Source organism: Convolutriloba macropyga, chromosome 5, assembly GCF_964194025.1.
Source record: "Convolutriloba macropyga chromosome 5, txConMacr16.3, whole genome shotgun sequence".
In the NCBI taxonomy this organism is placed as follows: Eukaryota; Metazoa; Xenacoelomorpha; order Acoela; family Convolutidae; genus Convolutriloba; species Convolutriloba macropyga.
In genome coordinates this window covers 47678377-47698688 of record NC_134472.1, presented here as the reverse complement: position 1 = coordinate 47698688, position 20312 = coordinate 47678377, and the positions used below count along the sequence as shown (strand labels likewise).

Here is a 20312-nt window from a genome sequence, read left to right as displayed (position 1 = left end):
ATTTAATGTTTTTAAAGAACTTGTCATGCATTTACTTGCTTCGACACGGGTTTTTCGCAAAATAACAAGACCAATTTTTGATTCTTGACAATATATGACGTTCTTCTTCTAGACGTGAGACATAATCTGCATAATTTAAGGAATCAAGCGCTTACCCCAGACAAACAAAACACGAATCTATTTAATTATTTCTCTTTGTAGCTGATGACTTTCATGATTTTCTAAGTAAGTGTTATCGAAAGCTACAAAAGTTTTACTGAATTTTGTGATTTTGCTGTTTTTCTCATTTTTTGTCAACTTGTTTCCTTTTTCATTGATGAGAGGTTGCATAACACATTACTGGCGATATAGGAAAGCTAAATTGAACATTTTTTGTCCGGTAAAATCTGGCTTCACGGCTTCAACAGCGTTTTCTCGCAAGTTTTAATTGAATTCTTGTTGTTCTTTTTGTAACCGCATAAAAATTTGAATAATAACAGGTCTTAATGTTTTCCTGTAGAGTTGCATGAAATCATAAACATGTAGGGTTTATGAATTGCTATCTAATGGTTTTCATTACATTGAAATTAATTGTTTATTAAAATGTAAGCCAATTTTGCATTGATGTTTTCTTGTTTGTCAAATTGTTACCGAGCGTCATTATGGAGTGGTCCCATGTATTTTCTTCTGATTTTTAGGTCTTTTGTTTGGTTTCAGTTTTAACTGACGCTATTTGACTTTTTAAAATTTTTTAAAAAAAAAATGGACACAAAGTTTTGGATATAATTGATGTTTGTGGATAGATTTTGTTGTTTGTCGTTTCTTGCTTTCTTAATAGTACCTGATCGTCTCCATCGAATACAGTTTTTTAATTCATAGATTTATGAGTTATTGGCGTTGCAGGCGATATTTTTGTTCATAAACATCTCTTTTTGAAAAATACTACTACTCATTTGGTAGACATTTATGTGGATGAGCGTGGTCGGCATTTTTTGTGCGAACGCACATTGCTGAGCCTCCTTGTTTCTTTTCCGCGCCATCATATTTCAAAGACAGTTTTGTTTTAAATTCTCTACGTTTTTCAGTTTCTCTTCGCATTTATTTTTGATTAAATTTTCTCTGCTCTAAAACTCTAACGTAGTTTCGAAAATATTACATTTCGATTGAGTCTTCTTTTTGTTGGATTTCAACTCGTAGCCTTTGCGTGTTTCTTTTTTATAGAGATTCGTTTTCTCATATTTTAGTTACGACAATAGGATTTATTGACGTTTTTTGAAATATCTGTTCCTTGAACAAAAAAAAACAAAAAAAAAAACAGATATTTCGCTGAATTCAAGCTTGTGTTGTTCACGTTATTTTTTTCCGTATACTTCATAGGTTTTGGCCAATCTTTCAATATTTTTTTGAGAATGGAAATGGCAATCATATTAGATAGGGTTTATTCAAGCTGGATGCCTTGGATGCTGTGGTTTGAAAATTGGATAAAATTAGGTTCATCAGAGTCAAATTTCTGTTGTTTGCCGAAATCAGGTGTTATCAAATTCGAATCATTATAGTTTCCGCTCGAGAAATTTTTGTCAACATGGACCCTCTTTTTCAACTAAATGTCAATTGTTTTACCCCGTTTCTTTTTTTGTTAACTCTAGTCGAAGAATAAATAAGCACACTTGTTTTAACATCACTGATATTTATGTCTACCCTAATTTGAGAACAAACCTGAAATTAAATTTAAAAGCCTGATGTACCCTTATTATTTTGACTATTTCCTATATCTGCGTGATTTGGTAGATGTTTAGACCAAGAATTTGGATGAGCGGGGTCGCAACATTATGTGCAAACGCATATTATTGAGACTATATGTTTGTTCTTATGCTAGGCTACAAAGCAGAATAAACTGAGAGAACTAGTAGACAAATTTTGGACAACTTCTTGAAATTGATGAATTGGTGCTTAAACTCCTCTGTCAATGGAATGCAAGCATAAGTAACAGAAAAATTCCCTCAAAGTTTCCAGAAAACTTCAAACCTCGATAACTCATCATAATAGAACTTCTGTTTACAGGTAATCAATCGATCGGCCATAATTGGTTGAACAAAAAACACCTGTTGATTATAGAGTTCTTATTCCTCATTAATTGGGATGGAGCATTTTTGTACATAAGATTTTCGGGTATTAAATGACGATCAGTTGAAATAGACTATAAAGCTTTCACACGCTTGAGTAATTCCTCGTAAAAAGAAAAATGTTGATCACGGAAAAAGCAGACTAATTTGCATCCAATATCAATGTAATCGCCTATTAGTTAATCAAACTACACTCTGTATAGGTCTGGCCAGGTGTATGGGCCATCTGAAGGACCTGAAGAGTGCACGTGATTACTACGAACAAGTTTTCACAATGGCACCCATGCTGCACGAGGCATATATCGAGGCAGGCAACCTCATCTCAAAGCAGGATCCATTAGGTTAGTCTCTGTAACAACTCACCACTCTACCCCCGGGTCGAAGATAAGCGCCTAATGCGGAAAACTTTGTAAGATAAGCGGTGAATCCGGTGCATACAGTTACATAAATCAGGCGATGAATGCGGTATGAAAAAATTTTTATCGCCTGGTAGCTGTGAAATTACATAATTTCACCACTGAATTTAGCGGTGAAATTACTTAATTTCACCGCAAAATTATGTACGAAATTTGTGGTGAAAAAAACAACTTTTCACCACTTATTATTCCCATTTTTCCTCGACCCCAGCCGCCAACAGCAACAAATATTTTAGGGCTAAGAGTAATCGAACCAACTATATCCAGAGCCACAGTTTAGAGTGTTAACCTACCACAACCTCAATTACTTGGTAATTCTTTTGGGCGTATATACCATCCGGTGGCTGTCACAAGTCTAGTGGGTAGTATTTGGTGAGGCAGTATCTGTTGGTTCTATGAGCGTTGCAGTTGAATAGATTATTCGTGGTCTTAGTTTTATAATCCATAATGTTTTTGGAGATAGCAGTCGGAGTTAGTAGCTTCGGAGGTATTGACGAGCTGAGGAAATGGAAAGCTGAGATTTTAATCAAAATAGTGGTGAATTATTTATCTGTTCCTTTTCTGATTTTTAAAAACATATAATCTACCATTTTTCAGCTGTTTTTATTACCTCGTGAAAAATCCTGTCGCAAAAGAAGTGGCCAATGCCACCAAAAGAGAGCAATGGTACTCGTAAAAAGAACCGGCTGAAATGCGAGGAACAATAAAAGCAAACAACGGAGACCAGGTTTCCATTAAGTCCATTACAAATTGAAAGGCCTAATCTGTGATGAATGCCTAAACGTCTGTTCCTCTGCAATTATGCAGAACCGAAACTATTATTTATCGCTCTCAAACAAAGTTCGTTGCAATTATTTTTAGCCCTGTAGCCTTTTTTAAGCGATCATTCGCTTGGTCAATTTTTTGTCTGAACCTCTTAACTTTTTTGTCCTCGAAGACTGGATAAACAGGTAAAGACCAGAGGAAATTAAGAGGCCGAGCAGCCCTCTTAGAGCCTTACGCCTTGCTAGTCTCTAAGTACGTGATTCAACGAAACTGTTTTGAGGAGACAGTTTCTTTGTATGAAGGGCTGTTCTAAATCCTAAAAGTTTGATCACCTAAATCAAACCCCTCCACTCACCCTACCCCTCAACACTCCCCCCGTCCACTCTAATCCATCTGACGTCCGGCTCTCCCAAACTTGCCCCCATCACTTACCCTAATGCTAGCATCCCTATAACCCAGTTGGCTACAACAGACGCCAACCGTTTACCGGTCGTTCCGGCGTTTGAGAGCAATTCGCCCGGTTTTTTTATTAGATTCTTTTCCGTTTGTGCACCCCCCAGTTTTGTGTGTGCTTAGTATTTGCTCCCCCATTGCATGTGCCATTTTTACATAATGATTTACTATATAATGGCACGTGCTCTGTAACGGAAAGGGGGTGCACAAAATACCAGATCATTATTATGACAACTAACATGATATGTTCTACAGGTGCTGTGGACATTTACTGCCGTTACCCTTTCCACCATTCGGATGGGACCTTCGATGACGCCTATCTGCACGGGGAGATAGTCCACCTGGTGACAAAACACAACCCAAAACCAGGGGACGACCCTAGGCTGGAGTTCCACATAAGCGAGTGGGGTAAAATTGGGGGCATCAACATCCTGGAGAAGTACATTGAGATCCTGATTGACAAGCACTGCATGGATCTAGTGATGAGGATTTATGCAAATGTGAACGGGAAGTCTGTCGATGACGAGGATATGAAACAATTCTATAAACTGAAAGGATGGATCTGAATAAATTGCTATTAGTTTTAAATTAGAGTACTGAGTTTTGACAATATATATGTGGGATCTTTTAAGTTCGTGCCCCAGTATATTATGCATCCTCCTACAGAGCACGTGCCTTTACAAATCAGTTCATTATTTAAAAAATGGCACGTGCTCTTGCGGGTGCAAATAGTATGCGTCATCTAAGCTGGGGGCACAAACGGAAAATATCATGCATCTAACACTGCGCCGCAGAGTAAGTACCAAACTGTGATAAATAAATTTTGGGATTCAAGAATAGATTAAATTAAAATAGTCACTAAGCAAACTCTGTAGATCGTCTTGTAAGCTGTGATGGCTGCTCTAACATTTCTGATAAGGAACATTTTACGCCAGGCAGTGTACCTCGGAGGTTTCATATCGGTCCGGGTATTACAGTTTTTGCGATTACCTTTTGTAACTGTATATCCTCTTTATTTCTACCGCTGCAATACAAATCCAATGAAAGGAAAAAAATATCTGCTGAGCTTATGTTTGTCTATATCAATGCCAGAGATCCCACAAAAGGAGACCTCTTTATGTAAACTCAGTAATCTGGTAGTTGAACAAATTGAAGGCAACCCAAGCTGAGATCCATTAGTCTTTCATGTGTTCATGACCAGACTTTCGTGCGTTCTCCAGACTCTCGTGCGTTCGTGTTCAGACTTTCGTGCATTCACCAAAATTTTGTGCGTGTAATGTAACAGATTTTCGTGCGTTGATGTCTTGAATTTTCTACGTTCACCACAATTTCGTGCGTTAAACGTCGAGACGCTTGTGCGCTCGGAAAATTTTTGTGCATTTACGGGATATTTGTCCATTCTCCTCCAGAAATAGAAATTTTTGTGTTTTTTGTGCGGAAAGTTTGTCAGGTCGAGGAGTTCTTCTAACGGAATTAAACTTGGCATGGAGTATTTCCAGTTAATTTCGATGTTTCTGGACTATGTAACTTTGATGCCACCCTCGTGCGTTCATCTTTGTTCTGGACATACTTGCTTCCGTCTGGGAGCTTAACATGGGAAAGATATATGTATCAAATGATATAGGAAATATGTATATAAATGTATCAAATTTGAAAATACCGAAACAACAGCTTAATCGTGAAGAAATGAGCTCAGATATGACTCAAACAATAATGCAAATGGTTGTTAAATATGAATAATTTATTAATGTTCAAATTTAGTAGCCTTCACTTAAAAATGAGTTGGGGTTTCCTTCTACGAACTGAGCAACCTAAACAACAGAAACAAGACAAAATAAGAGTTCATATAAGTGGATTCAAAGTTGTTTCCTATTAAACTCGAGTATGCTCGGAGCAGTCACTGCTCGAGATCAAATACCCACAAATCCACCACTGATCAGATTCAATTGCGTATTTGAGGATATCCAGACCAAGTAACTTTGAGCACAAATGCACAAGATTGTGCCCGACTGATAGTGATCAGAGGTGAATTTGGTCTGGGATATCAGCCAGGGAACTCTTTGGAACAATTTCCTCAGAATATATTTAAGGCGCGTGAAAATAATTGTTCCAAACTTTTGTGGCACTATGTTCCAGTTTTCAGAAACATTAGCAAGATGAAAGGTCAGTAAAATATAGAAAAAGTGGTTGGAAACGGAAAAAAGTTAGATCAATATTTTTTCGGATAACTTTTCAGCACTTGAATTGGTCTTTATGGATACTCAATTCCTATTGAAATTTAAAAATTGTATATATGCTCTGATTTGTCTAGTGATCTGAGTTTTGGATAATTTCATAAAGAATTTGATTTTTTTTGAAAAAAATCTTTACAAATACAAATTTATTTCCAATAACAAACTTGAAATTTTAATTCCACCCAAAATAATTTCCAAAAATAGAGTTTTTGGAAGTTTTCAGTGAAAATGTGAATCATTTTCTTCAATGAAACTAATAAACTAAGGTAGGAGTGAAAGGTTTTGTAAGACGAATTTAAAAGGACGTTAAAAGCTACGAGCGAGACATTTACAGCTGTTTTTTTCTTGCAAGCTACTTTTTGACAATATCACACAGATAGGTCTCCTCGCTTTTAAAGTCAGCGCAGTTGGATAAAAAACAAAATGCGATAGACGAATAACATAACCAGCTACCGTCCACGAATTGCGAACGGCAAGCAAGTGGTTGACTTTGATTGTGACCAGCTTTAGAACCAGGAGGCTAGCCTCATGGAGAGGATGAAATTGGGGGAGGGGGAGAGAAAGGGTGGTCCAAGATCACTCTTTAAAACAATGAATATCTGTCTTCTCAAGCGAACGCGATTTAACCTGAGAGAACTATTCAGAAAAGTATTTACCGCGGACAGAAAGTGAGCTTGATTAGCTCAAGCGACAAAAGATTCTTCTAGCTAAAACTGAAAAAGATCAAATTAAAATTCTGCCAAAGAATACCAAGACGCACCTGTTCACAATAATTGCTTAAAAACAACCTAGTGCCACAAAATCCTTTGCTCAATTTATTTTCACTTATCTTAAAAATTCTCTGAGCAAAATGTTCCAAAGAGTTCCCTGGCTGAGATCCCAGACAAAATCACGTTTAATCAATATCAGTCGGGCACATACCTGTGCATTTGTGCTCAAAGTTACCTGGCCTGGATATCCTAAAATACGCAATAAAACGATTTCAATTAATTTATGACTTGGTAAGATAATCTTAGTCGACTTTTTGAACTCCTTGACATGCCATTAGTTATCAGTTGAAAGTCATAGTCCAAGTTTAGAATCACAGCAACACTCGGATTAATGGCCCCTCGTCACTCTGATGATGATTTATTATATGAATCAAAACCCACACAATCGGGTTTTCAATGGGATTAGTAGGACCCGAAATTGAGTCTGATCAGTGGCGGATTTGAGTGCATTTGATCTCGACTAGTGACAGCTCCGAGCATACTTGAGTTTGATCAGAAACAACTTCGAGTGCAAGTGAGCCGGCCCGATCAGAGAATTTCGCGAGCACAAAATGATATAGTTTAAAAGTATTTTTTGTTTATTAAGCCATCAGTAGAGGAGGTACGTTCTAACCAGAGACTTCATTAAAGTCTACTAGCTCTGTTCAAAACCAAGTGGTCGAGCAGTTAACAAGAGTCGTTAACCTCTAAAAGAAGGCATAAATAATCGTCGAGAAAGACGCTTTTGTAAAAATCTGTTCGCTATCAGGTAAATCTTGCACCGACGACCAACAACAAAAAGCAAGGTTTCACAGCTTGGGTTTTGTACAGGCAAAATGTATCCAACCTAATTGAATACTTGTTTTACCAATGCTTTGGCAAAAACTAAAATCCTCAATTAATGAATTTATTATACAGGTATTGAAAAGCAACCTTTTATGAAACCTTTTTTGAACGCAACCCAGGATGGCCTGGTCAGAGACTATTTCAAGAGAAGAATAGGCTGATCAGAGATCACTTCAAGCGCAGGATAGTCTGATCTGATAGAAGACCAATTTGAGTGCAAGATAGTCTGTTCGATCGCACGTGAGTGTAGTCACAGATCTTCAAGCGCACTTGGGTCTCATCACAAGGTGCAGGGGTCTGATCAGAAAAAGCTTTCGAGCGCATTTGAGCCTGCTCAGAGGCCAGCCATTCCAAGCGTCCTTGAGTATGATAAGAGGTGTATTTGAGTGCTCTTGCAGCGCAGAAAAAATCTTGAGAGCATTTGTGTCTACCCCAGTCGAAATCGAATGGTTATCTTGCAAGATCTTGCAAGATTCTTGCAAGATCTTGCAAGATAGCCATCGTCTCGCAAGAATCATGCAAGATAACCATTCGACTTGCAAGAATCTTGCAAGATAACCATTCGACTTGCAAGAATCTTGCAAGATAACCATTCGACTTGCAAGGATCTTGCAAAATAACCATTCGGCTTGCAAGAATCATGCAAGATAACCATTTTTAGCGGCAAAAAACGTCCTACGTCCTAGAGACCTAGTCTTAGACTGAAAACTCTTAAAAAGTTGAAATATTTGAATGTACACATATTCTGCGCATCGACAAAATCAATTTAATAAAAAACATCAGAAGATTATAGAGACGGTCCGATCAGAGATGATGTCGGTCTGGAGCCTCATTCTTGGTTAAACGTTTGCTGATGACAGTCACAATTTTTTGAAATGGCCGGTATGTCTAACAATGCTTCTCCTGATTGCTCAATTTTGAGCGATTTTTATCGGGATTGCAAGATTATTAACTCTACCTACTCGATCAGGAGTATAACTGAATACACAAAATTTTTTTGTTTTTAGAACGCAAACTTTGCCTGAAAAATACCTTTTGGATAAAGTTATGGATTTTTTTTGCATCAAAGAAAGTAATCCTTATAGTAATTTTATAAAAGAAAACACCGGAAAATTCGAGAATTTATATAAAAACATCAAATCGATATAAAATGTAACAAGGCGGCTCGGTAATGTGCGATCGCACATAAAGTTCCGACCCTGCTCATCCACAATTTTGGCATAATTGTCTATCAAATGAGGAAAAGATAGAAAAACACAAAAAATTCAAGTATTTTTCAAAAAAAAACTGGTGTATGAACGAAAAGATAACCTCCGAAGCAAATAACTCAGTGGAGTAAAAAATAATGCATTAGATTGATGAGATATGCCGATATTAAGAAAGCGAGCGAAGACGAACGGCAAAATCAAACAACAACAACAAACATTAATTACATCAAAAAATTTGTACGTTTTAAAAAACAAAACGTAATAACAAAGTCAAAATAGCGTCAGATAAAACTGAAAATAGACAAAGCTTGGTAACAAATAATAAAGCTTGGTAACAATTGAACAAAAAAGAACAGAAACTTTAAAGTTAGAAAATTCGCTGAATTTAAAAAAACAATTAATTTCAAAGTAATGAAAACCATTAGGAATCAACTAAAATATCCCATAGGTTCACAATTACCAATGCTTCTATAGAAAGGACTTAAGAACTCTTGGTATTCAATTTTTTATGCAGTTACAAAAAGAACAACAAATAGACAACAAACTTAAAATCAATTAAAACTTGCTAGAAAATGCTTTGGAAGCCGTAAAGCCATACTTTGGCCCCCAAAATAAGTTCGATTGCATCTTCTTTGAACACCGATACTGTATTATATGCCCCCTAATCAATGAAAACAGGCAACAAATAGACAAAAAAATGCAAAAATTTTTAATACCTATTTACTTTCGAAAAATATTTATTTCCAAAGACATGAAAGCCATTAATTACAAAATGAAAAAGTTGAATAGGTTCGTCCATTCTTCCAAAGGAAGCCCTCGGGGCTTGCAATTATCCAGAATATGTCTCACGTCTACAAAAAGAACGTCAAATATGACAAAAAACAAAAATTCATTTACTTATTTACTTTTTTTTGTGAAAAACCCGTGTGGAAGCCAGTAAAGTCATAACAAATTCTCTTAAAACATTAGATTTTGTGACAGCAATCCCCTTTGACACCTTCCCTTGAAATGTATTATGTGAACCCTCATTAATGAAACTAGGTAACAATTAGGCTAAAAAGAAAAATACAAGATTATGGAAAACTTGGTTTTATCGAAAAAAATTTATTTTCAAAGACAGGAAAGCCATTAATTACAAAATGAAAAAATTGAATAGGTTCGTTTATTCTTCCAAAAGAAGCCCCCATGACCTGCAATTATCCAGAACATGTCCTACGTCTTCAAAAGAACGTCAAATATGTCAAAAATCAGAAATTAATTTACTTTTTTTTGTGAAAAACAATTGTCGAAGCCAGTAAATTCATAACGAATTCTTTAAAAACATTAGATTTTATGACCTCAATCCATTTTGACAAAATCCCTTGACAAAAAATTGTCATCTTAAACCTTTAATTAACGAGACCAGGTAAATAACAGGCAAAAAAAGGAACAAAATTGCGAAGTTGAAATGTTTTTTTTTTATTTGGAAAACAATTGTTTTCAAAGTCATGAAAGCCATTATCTATCTTCTAATATCAGAACGTCGATTCATCTATCTTTCCAGGAATAGCAAATTAAACCTGGTCATTGTACAGGAAATTAAATACGACTGAAAAGACAAAGTAAGAAGGACACTTGAAGACAAAATTAAAAATATCAATTAAATTCTTCGAGAATGTATTGTCGAAGCGGTACAGAACCACAATCTATATCTTTAAAGGTTTAAATAGTTCCAATTGTGCGTTATTTTTAACGCGAAAAATGTGATATATGAACTGACAATAACGTGATAATATGACAAAATTAGAAAAAATGAAAAATGGGTAAATACCTAAATATTAAAAAAGTATGTGAAATCTAGTAGTATCAAAGCCAGAACACCATAATTTAAGACATAAAACCGCAATAAAGACTAAATATGAATTTAGCAGAAAGAAGGAGCACTCTTTGATTGCTGACACTAAGCTACAAGTTGACCAATGTAAGAGATAAATGTAGGCAAAATTCAATAAGCCATTTTTTATTTAAAATTCAAATATTTCCAAAGTCAAAACGACCATAAGCTTTCAAGCAATCATTTAGATAAATCAATTTTAAGCTAATTAGGAAGCCAAAAGGACCTATCACTAGTGAGCTTTGATTTGAAATGTTCTGTTATTTAGTTAATATTAAAAATATAAATCCAATTTTTTTTAATAAAAAACTGACTGATGACAATCCGAATTAATTTTGGATTGCAACGGTCCAAGATTGGTACAGAACTAGTCCTGCTAGTGTGGATTGTCCATCAGAAATATTTAATTTTCGGAATGTCATTGATATAGATATTTTGTTTGTTAAAAAATCAAAAGTAAATGCTGCGTTTTTGATAATCAACGAATGAAGTTAGCAAAAAACGGCAAACTTCTGTTTTCAGAGCACTCGGAAAATGAAGCAGAATTAGCCCCCTTTTTATTCTACCAAGATTGTGTTAGTAGTGTTTGGGTGTGCACTTCCTGCAAATTTATTCAGAGTGGACTAAAGAAACTTAATTCAAGCTGTTTTTGATGAAAAAGTCTGAATTTTGTGAAATTTTTAGCCAGAATTTGTGACAAAAAGATACAATAGCCGACAATGTATTTTGTCTTTAAATGTAAAATCAACAACATTTTCATGAAAAATGTTATTAAATTTTATCAAAATTGGCGAAATTTTAGTCAAAAATTCCGAAAAAAGGTGAATGAAATCAACGGAATTCACTCTATTTTCTCGAAAGTTTAATACTCGATATCTCCCTGTCAAAAACGAAAGTCAAAAAAATCTTTTTAATTCTATATTCTATGCTGGACAAGCTTTCTAATGATACCAGTCTCAAATCTCTACGATGAATATATCGATCGGCCAAAATTGACTGAACAAAAAAAAACCCAGTTGAGTATATAGTTCCCCCCCCTCAAGAGGGGTCGGAACAAAAAATAGGATTTCGCGATCTATCTTTTTGGATTCTTGTAGCATCTAAGGAGTAGCATCAAAACCCCTAATATCTGCTTTTGAGATTTAATAAGAAATTTGATTTCTGATGGTTGAAGAGGTTCAACTGGCGTTCCTTGTCAAATGCACGGTAAGTTGTTTTTAATTTTGCACAGAAATATACAAGTTTCCCTATGATTTTTGAGCAGTAATGTGAGGGCCGGGCTTTAGGCAAGTTTGTTCTAATATTGCGAACAGGATCTAAAAGTGACGTTAAATTTCATTCTTTACACTGTAATAAAGCTCAAAGGTGCAAAGCAGGATGGCCTGGATATTTTTCTCTGCGAAGGATAGGCCAATCAGAGAACATTTCAAGCGCAAAATAGTCTGATCAAAGAACATTTTAAGTGTAGTATAGTGTGTTGAGGCACAATTTCGAATGCACTTGAGTCTGTTCGCAGGTCATTCTGAGCTCCTTTGAGGCGGAGAAGAAATGTATTTGGTCGCACGGGGGGGGGGGGGGGGGGGGGAGTTCTGATCAGATGTTATTTGACATGAGACGATCTGATCAGAGATGATATCGGTCTGGGACCTCCTCTTGGGTTAAATGTTCGCCTGATCACAGTCACACATTTTATTTTATATTTGCTCTCACTAGCGATGCTTCTCATAGTTGCTTTTTTTTAAAAAACGCACGCAGAATACAATTTTAGAACGCAAATTGTCTTGGGATTATTTTTATGTAAATGATTGAAAAAGACATAAAATGGAAAAAACTGAGATGGGTCAATCTATCTTTCAAGATTCTCGTAAGCTTGGTATTGTGGCAATGAGGAGGACTGGAACCCTTTATATCAGCTATTGGGCTCCAAGAAAAAAATGATATCTGAAGGCCGAAGAATTTTAACTAGCCTTCCTATTCAGTCAGATTGTTGGTTTGGTGCATCTTAGGCTGCTGTTTTAACTTTAAAAGGATGCATGCTTATTGAGATCTCATCGTTAGTTTTATAATTTCATGGTAAGAGTTACCAGGTGGGCTTTGTGGCTAACTCCCCAGAGAAATACATAAGTTTGGATCATGATTTATAAGCACTAATGTGAGGGGCGGGGGGCCTTAAGCAATGCGGGTCTATTATTGCATTCAGTAACTAAAACTAACGTTAAGTTTTATCATTTTTATTTTAAAAATGCAGAGGTAAAAAATCTTGTCCATATTTTGGACAAAAAGCGTATATTTCATAACATCGGGTGTAACGGCTGCTCTCCTATCAAAGTCAAGGAAAACTTTACACCGCCCAGTTCGTTTCAGCGGTTTCAAAAATGTCCGGATATTGTGTTTTTGCAGTTAACTTTTGAGAACTGTATTATCCGCTATACTGTAGATTACCGTTGCTTTACTTGATACTCAATTCCTCTTGATAACTATTTGCTCAGCTTTGCTGAATAACAAACTTGTTTCTGTCGGAATAACAAAATAATTCAAATTGAAACAGTCAAACTTTTGTTGAGTTTTGGTTAATAAATCAGATTTTAAACCAAATTTGCAATTCTAATTCCGACAAATTGTAGCACTATAATTTGGCTATAGCCTTGCAAAGTTTCAGCTTTCTATCTCAAAGAATGCAAAACAGTCGGAAAAACTGTAAATGTAACTGAACAACAACAGTAAATTTTCTAACATTAATGTTAGCAAGTCTCTCTATTGGTTTCAATAACACCAATGTTGAACTAGAATAGGCTTCGTGAAAGCCAGTAAGAGAAACTGACTTTATGCCTTGCACAAAGTTTCTCTTACTTAGGAACTTCGTTCCTCAGATAAAAGCTTTAAGAAAACCAAAGTAAATTCTCTTTTCACAAGTCAAAGTAAAGTTAAAACTTTACAATCACTAATATGATTTACAGAAACAAGACACGATAACAAGTAATTTACAGCTGAAGAAAGTGTGCTTCAATACGCACTGTATGTCAGTTTAATATGACAAAATTCACGAGATTCAACTGATTTTTGGTAATTTTTCATGCTCTATTGATACTGTCGTACATCGCATCTCTGATTGATTGTAGATAAAGATGTCGACAGAATGTGAACACTTTTTCATAACGTCACTTTTTCAGTGTAAACTTGATGTCTTGAGGTTTGTTAATCATGAAGAAGTTTTGTCGAATATTCTGTATCAATAACAAGTTGATTTGCAATCCAATCTCAAAGAGTCTGTTGCAATTTGGTAGTGAATTTCGTCTTTTCTTCCGAATGAAGTTTCAAATTCTAATTTCTACGACTTCAGTGCAATAGCCATAGTTGTTGATGATAGCATGGTAAACTCAGAAATTTCCTATTCACTATTCGCCAGATTAGGGGAGAGAAAAGCAAAAGCTATTTTGACTATTTCACGTGAATTTTGTTCACTTGTAATTTGTGCATAATTGGCAATACTACTTTGGTGATAGTTGCAGTAGTTGAGTTGGAGTCATAGTTTACTTCATAAATGACGATTGTGTACTAATAATAGTTACTAAGTATAAATATTGAACAAAATTAACAAATCCGTATGGCTTCAGTAGAATGTAGCATTAAATTTCGGTTGGCACGCTATTCTGGCTTTAAGGCTTTAAATGGCCTTGAAGCGCTATTCAATTTGGTAATTGCGTTAGTAAGCTCAGCCGCCACATCGCTGGCCCTGTTTTCCATCGCGAAATCATCTTTTCCAAGTAGTACTGGGGCGAGCTTCACCACTGGTCTCTTGTAAGCTCCGTCGTTCTTTCGAACTATCGCTGATGGAATCACACCGTCAAACCACTCGATGGTCTTCGTAACTCGACCTAGATGGCAATATCCACGCTTATCGCTGTCTTCGATCAACCAAACGAGATCGCCTTCTTTAAGGGTTTCGTTCGCCGTAGATCGCCATTTTTGTCGATTATTCAGAGTTGGCAGATATTCTTTCCGAAATCTGTCCCATATGAGATTTGAATATGCTTGAGTTCGTCGGAAGAGCTTTCGATGAACAACCAATTCCTCTGCGCATGGTTGGTAGGGTAAACAAAGGTTCCTGTTGCCAAGCAAGTGGTGATTGGGGTCAATGCTTCTAAGTCATTAATATCTGAACTGACTGAGGGAAGTCATTAACATCTGAACTGACTGAACGGAGTCAACTGTTTTGCGTTCATCATCTGCTCTACAAAACACATCGTTTTTGAAAGAACGTCCTCGGTGACTGATCTGTTCCCCAGCACTGCATATATTGCTTTCTTGCAACTTCTCACCAACCGTTCCCATTCACCATCAAAGTTAGGTCCTGCAGGTGGGTTGAACTTCCATCTGATTCCTCGTTGAATTAGATGTTCTTCGATCCCTTCTTTGTTGCATGCTGCAACATAATGCGCAAACTCTCGTTCAGCTCCAACAAGTTTCGTTCTGTTGTCACTGATGATTGTACTTGGTTTGCCTCTTCGTGCAATAAATCTCTTTATTGCATTGCGACAACTATCTGTGTCCAACATGGGTACCACTTCTATATGCACCGCTCTCATAGTTAGACAAGTAAAAGGATAACACCATCGCTTTTCGCTTCTGCGGCCAATCTTCACAATGAAACGGCCAAAGTAGTCAACTCCAACATTTGTAAAGGCTGTTGAAGCATCTAACCGCTCTTCGGGTAGATCTGCCATTACTGGTGCTATCGTTTGTGCTCTGCTCTTTCTGCAGGTTACACACTTGTTCTTGATTGATCGCAAGGCATTTCGTATGCCTAGGATCCACATCTTCTGCTGAACAATCTTTCTTACTTGCTCAGTGCCTTCGTGTTGATTCTCCTTGTGCTCGTTTCGCAAGAATAATTCAACCGTGTGATGTTTCCAATGTAACAGTATGGGATGCTTTGCATTGAAGTCCAACTGACGTTTGCCTATTCTGCCTTTGGCTCGAAATAAGTCTTTCTTCATCTAGGAAAGGTTAGAATTGTAGAGTTTTGCTGCCTTTTGGAATTTCCTTTTCAGCTTTGAGAGATTTCATCTCTTCACCAAACTGTTCTTGCTGTAGTAGTTTAAAGACAGTTGCCTTTGCTTTTTCTCTTTCTTCAATGCTGACTACGATTGTCGCTGGTTTGAGTGTGTTCAACTTTCTCTGTAGGTATGCTACTGTATTCACAAGTCTGTTAAAGTTACTGAATCGTTCCCACTGAACAACAGTTTTCTTTTCTTCAGCCTGTATCATGAAGACTGATGAAGGTATATTCTCTTCATCTATTGCAAAGATTAGGTTCACCTGCTCTGGCCATTCACTTTCTGCTCTTTTCAACCAGGCCGGCCCAGCGAGCCATTCACTGCTCTTGAGTTCCTCAATGTTGATTGCTCTCGTGCCAATGTCCGCTGGGTTGTTGACACCGCTGACAAGTTTCCACTGTGAAGCATCAGTTGTATCTAGTATCTCAGCGACTCGATTGGCCCCAAACACTTGTTGTTTACGATGGGAACTGTGTATCCACTGCAATACGGTAGTTGAGTCTGACCAAAAATTGCAACTATTTATCTTCATTTCATGTTCCTTGACAATCTCTTCCTTCAACCTCACTGCCATGACTGCCGCTTGTAGTTCCAGTTGGGGTATTGAAAAATGTCTCATCGTTGCCACTCTACGTTTTCCAATGACAAATGCTAAGTCAGCTGAGTATTTTTTGGTTGTGAACGTAGACAGGCCACTGCACATATCGTGTCTTCAGATGCGTCAGCAAACACATAAAGTTCGGTTTTATCCCTCTCGCTGTTGAAGTACCTTCTATCGATGCTTGTTTCAGCCACTATTGGAAGTTGTTTTTTCTATCTCAGGAAGTCTGTTTCGTCTCCAGACTCAACTTCGTTGTCCCAATGTGGCCCATTCGTAGTCCAGATGCCTTTTAGAAGTCGTCTCATGTGAACACTGAACGGAGCAAACAATCCGATCGGGTCGAATACTGAAGATACCAATGACAAAATCTTCCTCTGGGTTATAGGTGCTTCAACTTCCTTGTTTTTACCTCTGTATACTTGAAGACTGTCATCAATAACGGTCCATTGTAGTTCTAGCACTGAGGATCCCTCTGTATTGGGTTCCACTTCGACTTGCTTCGTACTGCTGATTGACTTCAAGTTTTCTGGGATTGCTTCGGTGACTGCATCGTTACTGCTTATCCACTTCTTCAATTCAAAACCATGTCGTGAGAGAAGAGTTTGTAGTTGGTTGAAGACTTCAATTGCTTCCTCCGCTGTTTCTTTTGATTTGATAAAATCGTCCATGTAGAAGTTGTTTTGTATTGCCTTTGTTGCATTTGGATACTCTCTTTCGTTGTCCAGTCCCACTCGCTTGAGAGCTTGGTTTGCACAAGTTGGAGAACTCTTGGCTCCAAACACGTGACGCTGATATTCGTATATCTGAACAGGTTCGTTAGTTCTTGGACGCCATAAGAAGCTCAAGCAACTTCTATCCTGTTCGGGAAATTGCACTTGAAGAAACATCGATTCGATGTCAGCTGTTAGGGCTATTGGTCCTTCACGGAATCTAAATATTGTTCCTATCAACCCATGTAGCAGATTAGGTCCTGCTAGTAGCTTATCATTTAGGCATACTTCTTTGTACTTTGAGGCAGCATTGTAAACTAATCTTACATTGCCAGGCTTGGTCGGATTTAGCACTTGATGGTGTGGCAAATACCATTATATCCCGAAGGTGCCCTTTACTTCAGACTCGTCCAATATCTTTACGAATCCTTGTTCTACATCTGTATCTATTGACTGTTGATACAAACTCTTCAGGTTTTGGGTCCCTTTGGAATCTTCGCTCCAGTGAGTAAAGCTGACCCTGAAGTTGTTCGGTAGGTTTGGCTCTGGTTCACTCCAGAGCATTCCCACTTCTTACCGCTCGCCTGTGAACTTCGTCGTACTCTCTAGCATCTTCCTTGCCTGCAGTTCCTTCTTTGACTGACTGACGACGTTGATTTTGGAAGCATAAATTTCTATGTCCCACCAGGTTTGGATATTCTCAGCCACTTTCACATCTTCAGTGAAGGCAAAAAGACAAACATTTTGTCTTCTTTTGCCCGTCCTGGGTCCACTGACTACCCATCCTATAGCTCTGTTAGAACGGCGAAAGGTTCAGTTCGTTTTCGTATGTTGTAGTCCAATGGGAATTGTAGCTCATAAGCATCTTGACCAAGGATGATGCCAACTTCCATCATGTTGAAGCTTTTGTTGGGTAGAACACTCAAGTGATTGAAGCTTTTCTTCAGCTTGTTGTAATTGTTGTCAATGTTTCTCAAGGAGATTGATGGGTGTGCAAACGCTTCAATTGAATGCACCTTTGAATGTAGTCCCTTTATTTTGAGAGGAACCTTTTCCGTCTTCAGGTCCTTTGTTCCATGTATGCCAGCTATGTTGAGCGTCACATCCGTGCCGTGGGCTCGTAACTTCTCTTGCACGCTTTGATCGGTGAATGAAACAGTTGATCCACTATCGAGAAAAGCGTATGTGTTCAGCCTGTTGCCACCGCTCTGTATTGAGACAGGAACTATCTGAAGAAAGCTAGTAACTTCGTTACTCTGGTTGATTGTTGCTGCGCTTACGTTGACTGCGTGATTGACCTCGTCCATTTGATTTTCTGAGTGTACCAATTGATTGTGCTTCTTGATGCATCCGTTGATGCCGCACGCATTGAATTTACAATCTTTGATTGCATGTATTTTGCCCAGACATCCGTAACATAAGCGTTGCTTCCTCACGCCTGCGCACCAATCAGTCACACTCATTTTCTCGAATAGTGGACAGTTCCATATTTTATGAATTCCATCAGCTAGCAAACAGTGATCACTTTGCGTTTGCTTCGTTTCTTTCACGTTTGAACTTGCACTGAAGTTCGATGTTTTTGAGAACCGTTTGTCTTTATTTTTGTTTCTTTGCTCTTCTTCTCTTGGCTCTCCTTGAAAACTGAAAACCCTTCGTGCACAAATGCTATCCTAGATAGCCACTTTTTAAACATAATTAGATCAGACCAATCTTCATCTTTATCGCCAATCTGCTGGTACTCATTGAGCGCTATCACAAAGTTCGAAACAATAACTGAGAAACTGATCAGACCTGTTGAGTTGTGAGGTTTCTCCTGAGTTGCTTTGCAAAGACTCTCCAGCTGTGCATCAATGATCACATGAGGCCTTCCAAACTTCTTCTCCAGAATGCTCCATGCAGCACCATAGAACTGTCCAGAATAGCCCATTCCAGAGATTGCTGACCTTGCCTTGCCTGTCAGTAGAGTCTTCAGATGGCTCATCTTCTCTGAGTCCTGTATTGGTCGTTGATCCACTGTAGCAATGAACATACTAGACCACTCCGGTCATTCGAGAGGGTTTCCGTCGAAGTTGTTCAACTTCAGCTTAGGTAGGCTACTGCTACCTGCGTACCCACTGCTGTGTCGTAGACCAGCTCTGGGGGAATCATCTCGGTCTTCAACACTTGAGGATCGGTCTCGTGAACTTCGATATTGCGAGAAGTGACTATACCTGTTCACTTCAGGGGTGGCTTCGAAGCGAGCAGTTGCTCGTTCTTGTGTTAAAGGTTGTAGATCTTGCTGCTTCAGTCTGAGACATCTCTCTTCTTTGAGGTCAAGTTGAAGGGTAATTTGTCTGGAGCACCAGTTGATTGGGAACGAGCATCATCGTTCTCTAATGCTGTTCTCTTCACTTTGCGCTCTAGCTCGCGCTCCTCCTCCAGTAGTTGGTGCCTGGTTTCCACTTCCTTCATATGAATTTCCTGCTCTAGCCTCATCCGCTCGAACCGTGCCTGTTCTAGATGCATCTTGGTTCCGAATTCAACATCGAATTTCTTCATCTTTTCCTCGCGCCTTTGCTTTGCTGAAGATGTTTCCGAAACATTCTTAGTATCTTGGCTGCTTGCTGTTGCTCCATTTTGCACTATTTGAGAAACTGGGTTGTCCGTTGGGTAGTTGTTTTTGCTCTCGTTGTTGCTCACTGCTTGAGATGTGTTGCTTTGCTCTTCATTCATTGCTGGTTGCGGGTCTTTGCTTATATATGCAAGCCAATGATAATCCAAACTTGCTTTGCACTTTATTGTTTCTTTCAGATGTTCTTCAACGAAATTAGGTTGATAGGGCACAAACTTGTTTCGACGCTGCAGTTGCTTGGCTATTTCTTCCTCTAGAAGGTGAACAGTCTGTTGGTAGAGGACCTTTAGTTTGTTGGGTCGATCTGAATCTTCAATTATTTTGTAGCCAATCCCTGTTTTAGTGTTAATTCTTTCAGTAAATCTTGGAGCTTTTTGTCGTACCTTTCAGCTGTACCTGATTGAAGCTCTTCTCTGCTGGTTGTGCTCGAATTGATTGTTTGCTGTTTGCTATGCTTGTTCCTTTTAAGCGAGGTCAACTCTTCAACGTGTTTTGTGAATTGAACTCGCACCTTTCGTTCTTTCTCACTGGCGTTGCGCTGATGATTCGTTTGATTTTCTTTGGGTGGTGCCTTCGGTACTCTCTTTGTCAGATTGGACAGCAGTTTGCCTTCTTCTGTCCGGGTCGGTGGACCAAATGTAACGGCTGCTCTCCTATCAAAGTCAAGGAAAACTTTACACCACCCAG

General features: G+C 38.0%; 1 protein-coding gene across 1 annotated transcript in view; it reads left to right on the top strand.

Moving 5' to 3' along the window:
* Positions 1–4336, top strand: part of LOC142339429 (uncharacterized) — a 71255-nt gene extending 66919 nt beyond the window's left edge. Inside the window, exons 11-12 of the mRNA XM_075389455.1 lie at positions 2306–2443; positions 3992–4336. Coding sequence (XP_075245570.1) covers positions 2306–2443; positions 3992–4302 — 449 coding nt within the window. The 3' untranslated portion in view covers positions 4303–4336. The remainder of the gene's footprint in view (positions 1–2305; positions 2444–3991) is intronic.
* The last annotated feature ends 15976 nt before the right edge of the window (positions 4337–20312 follow it).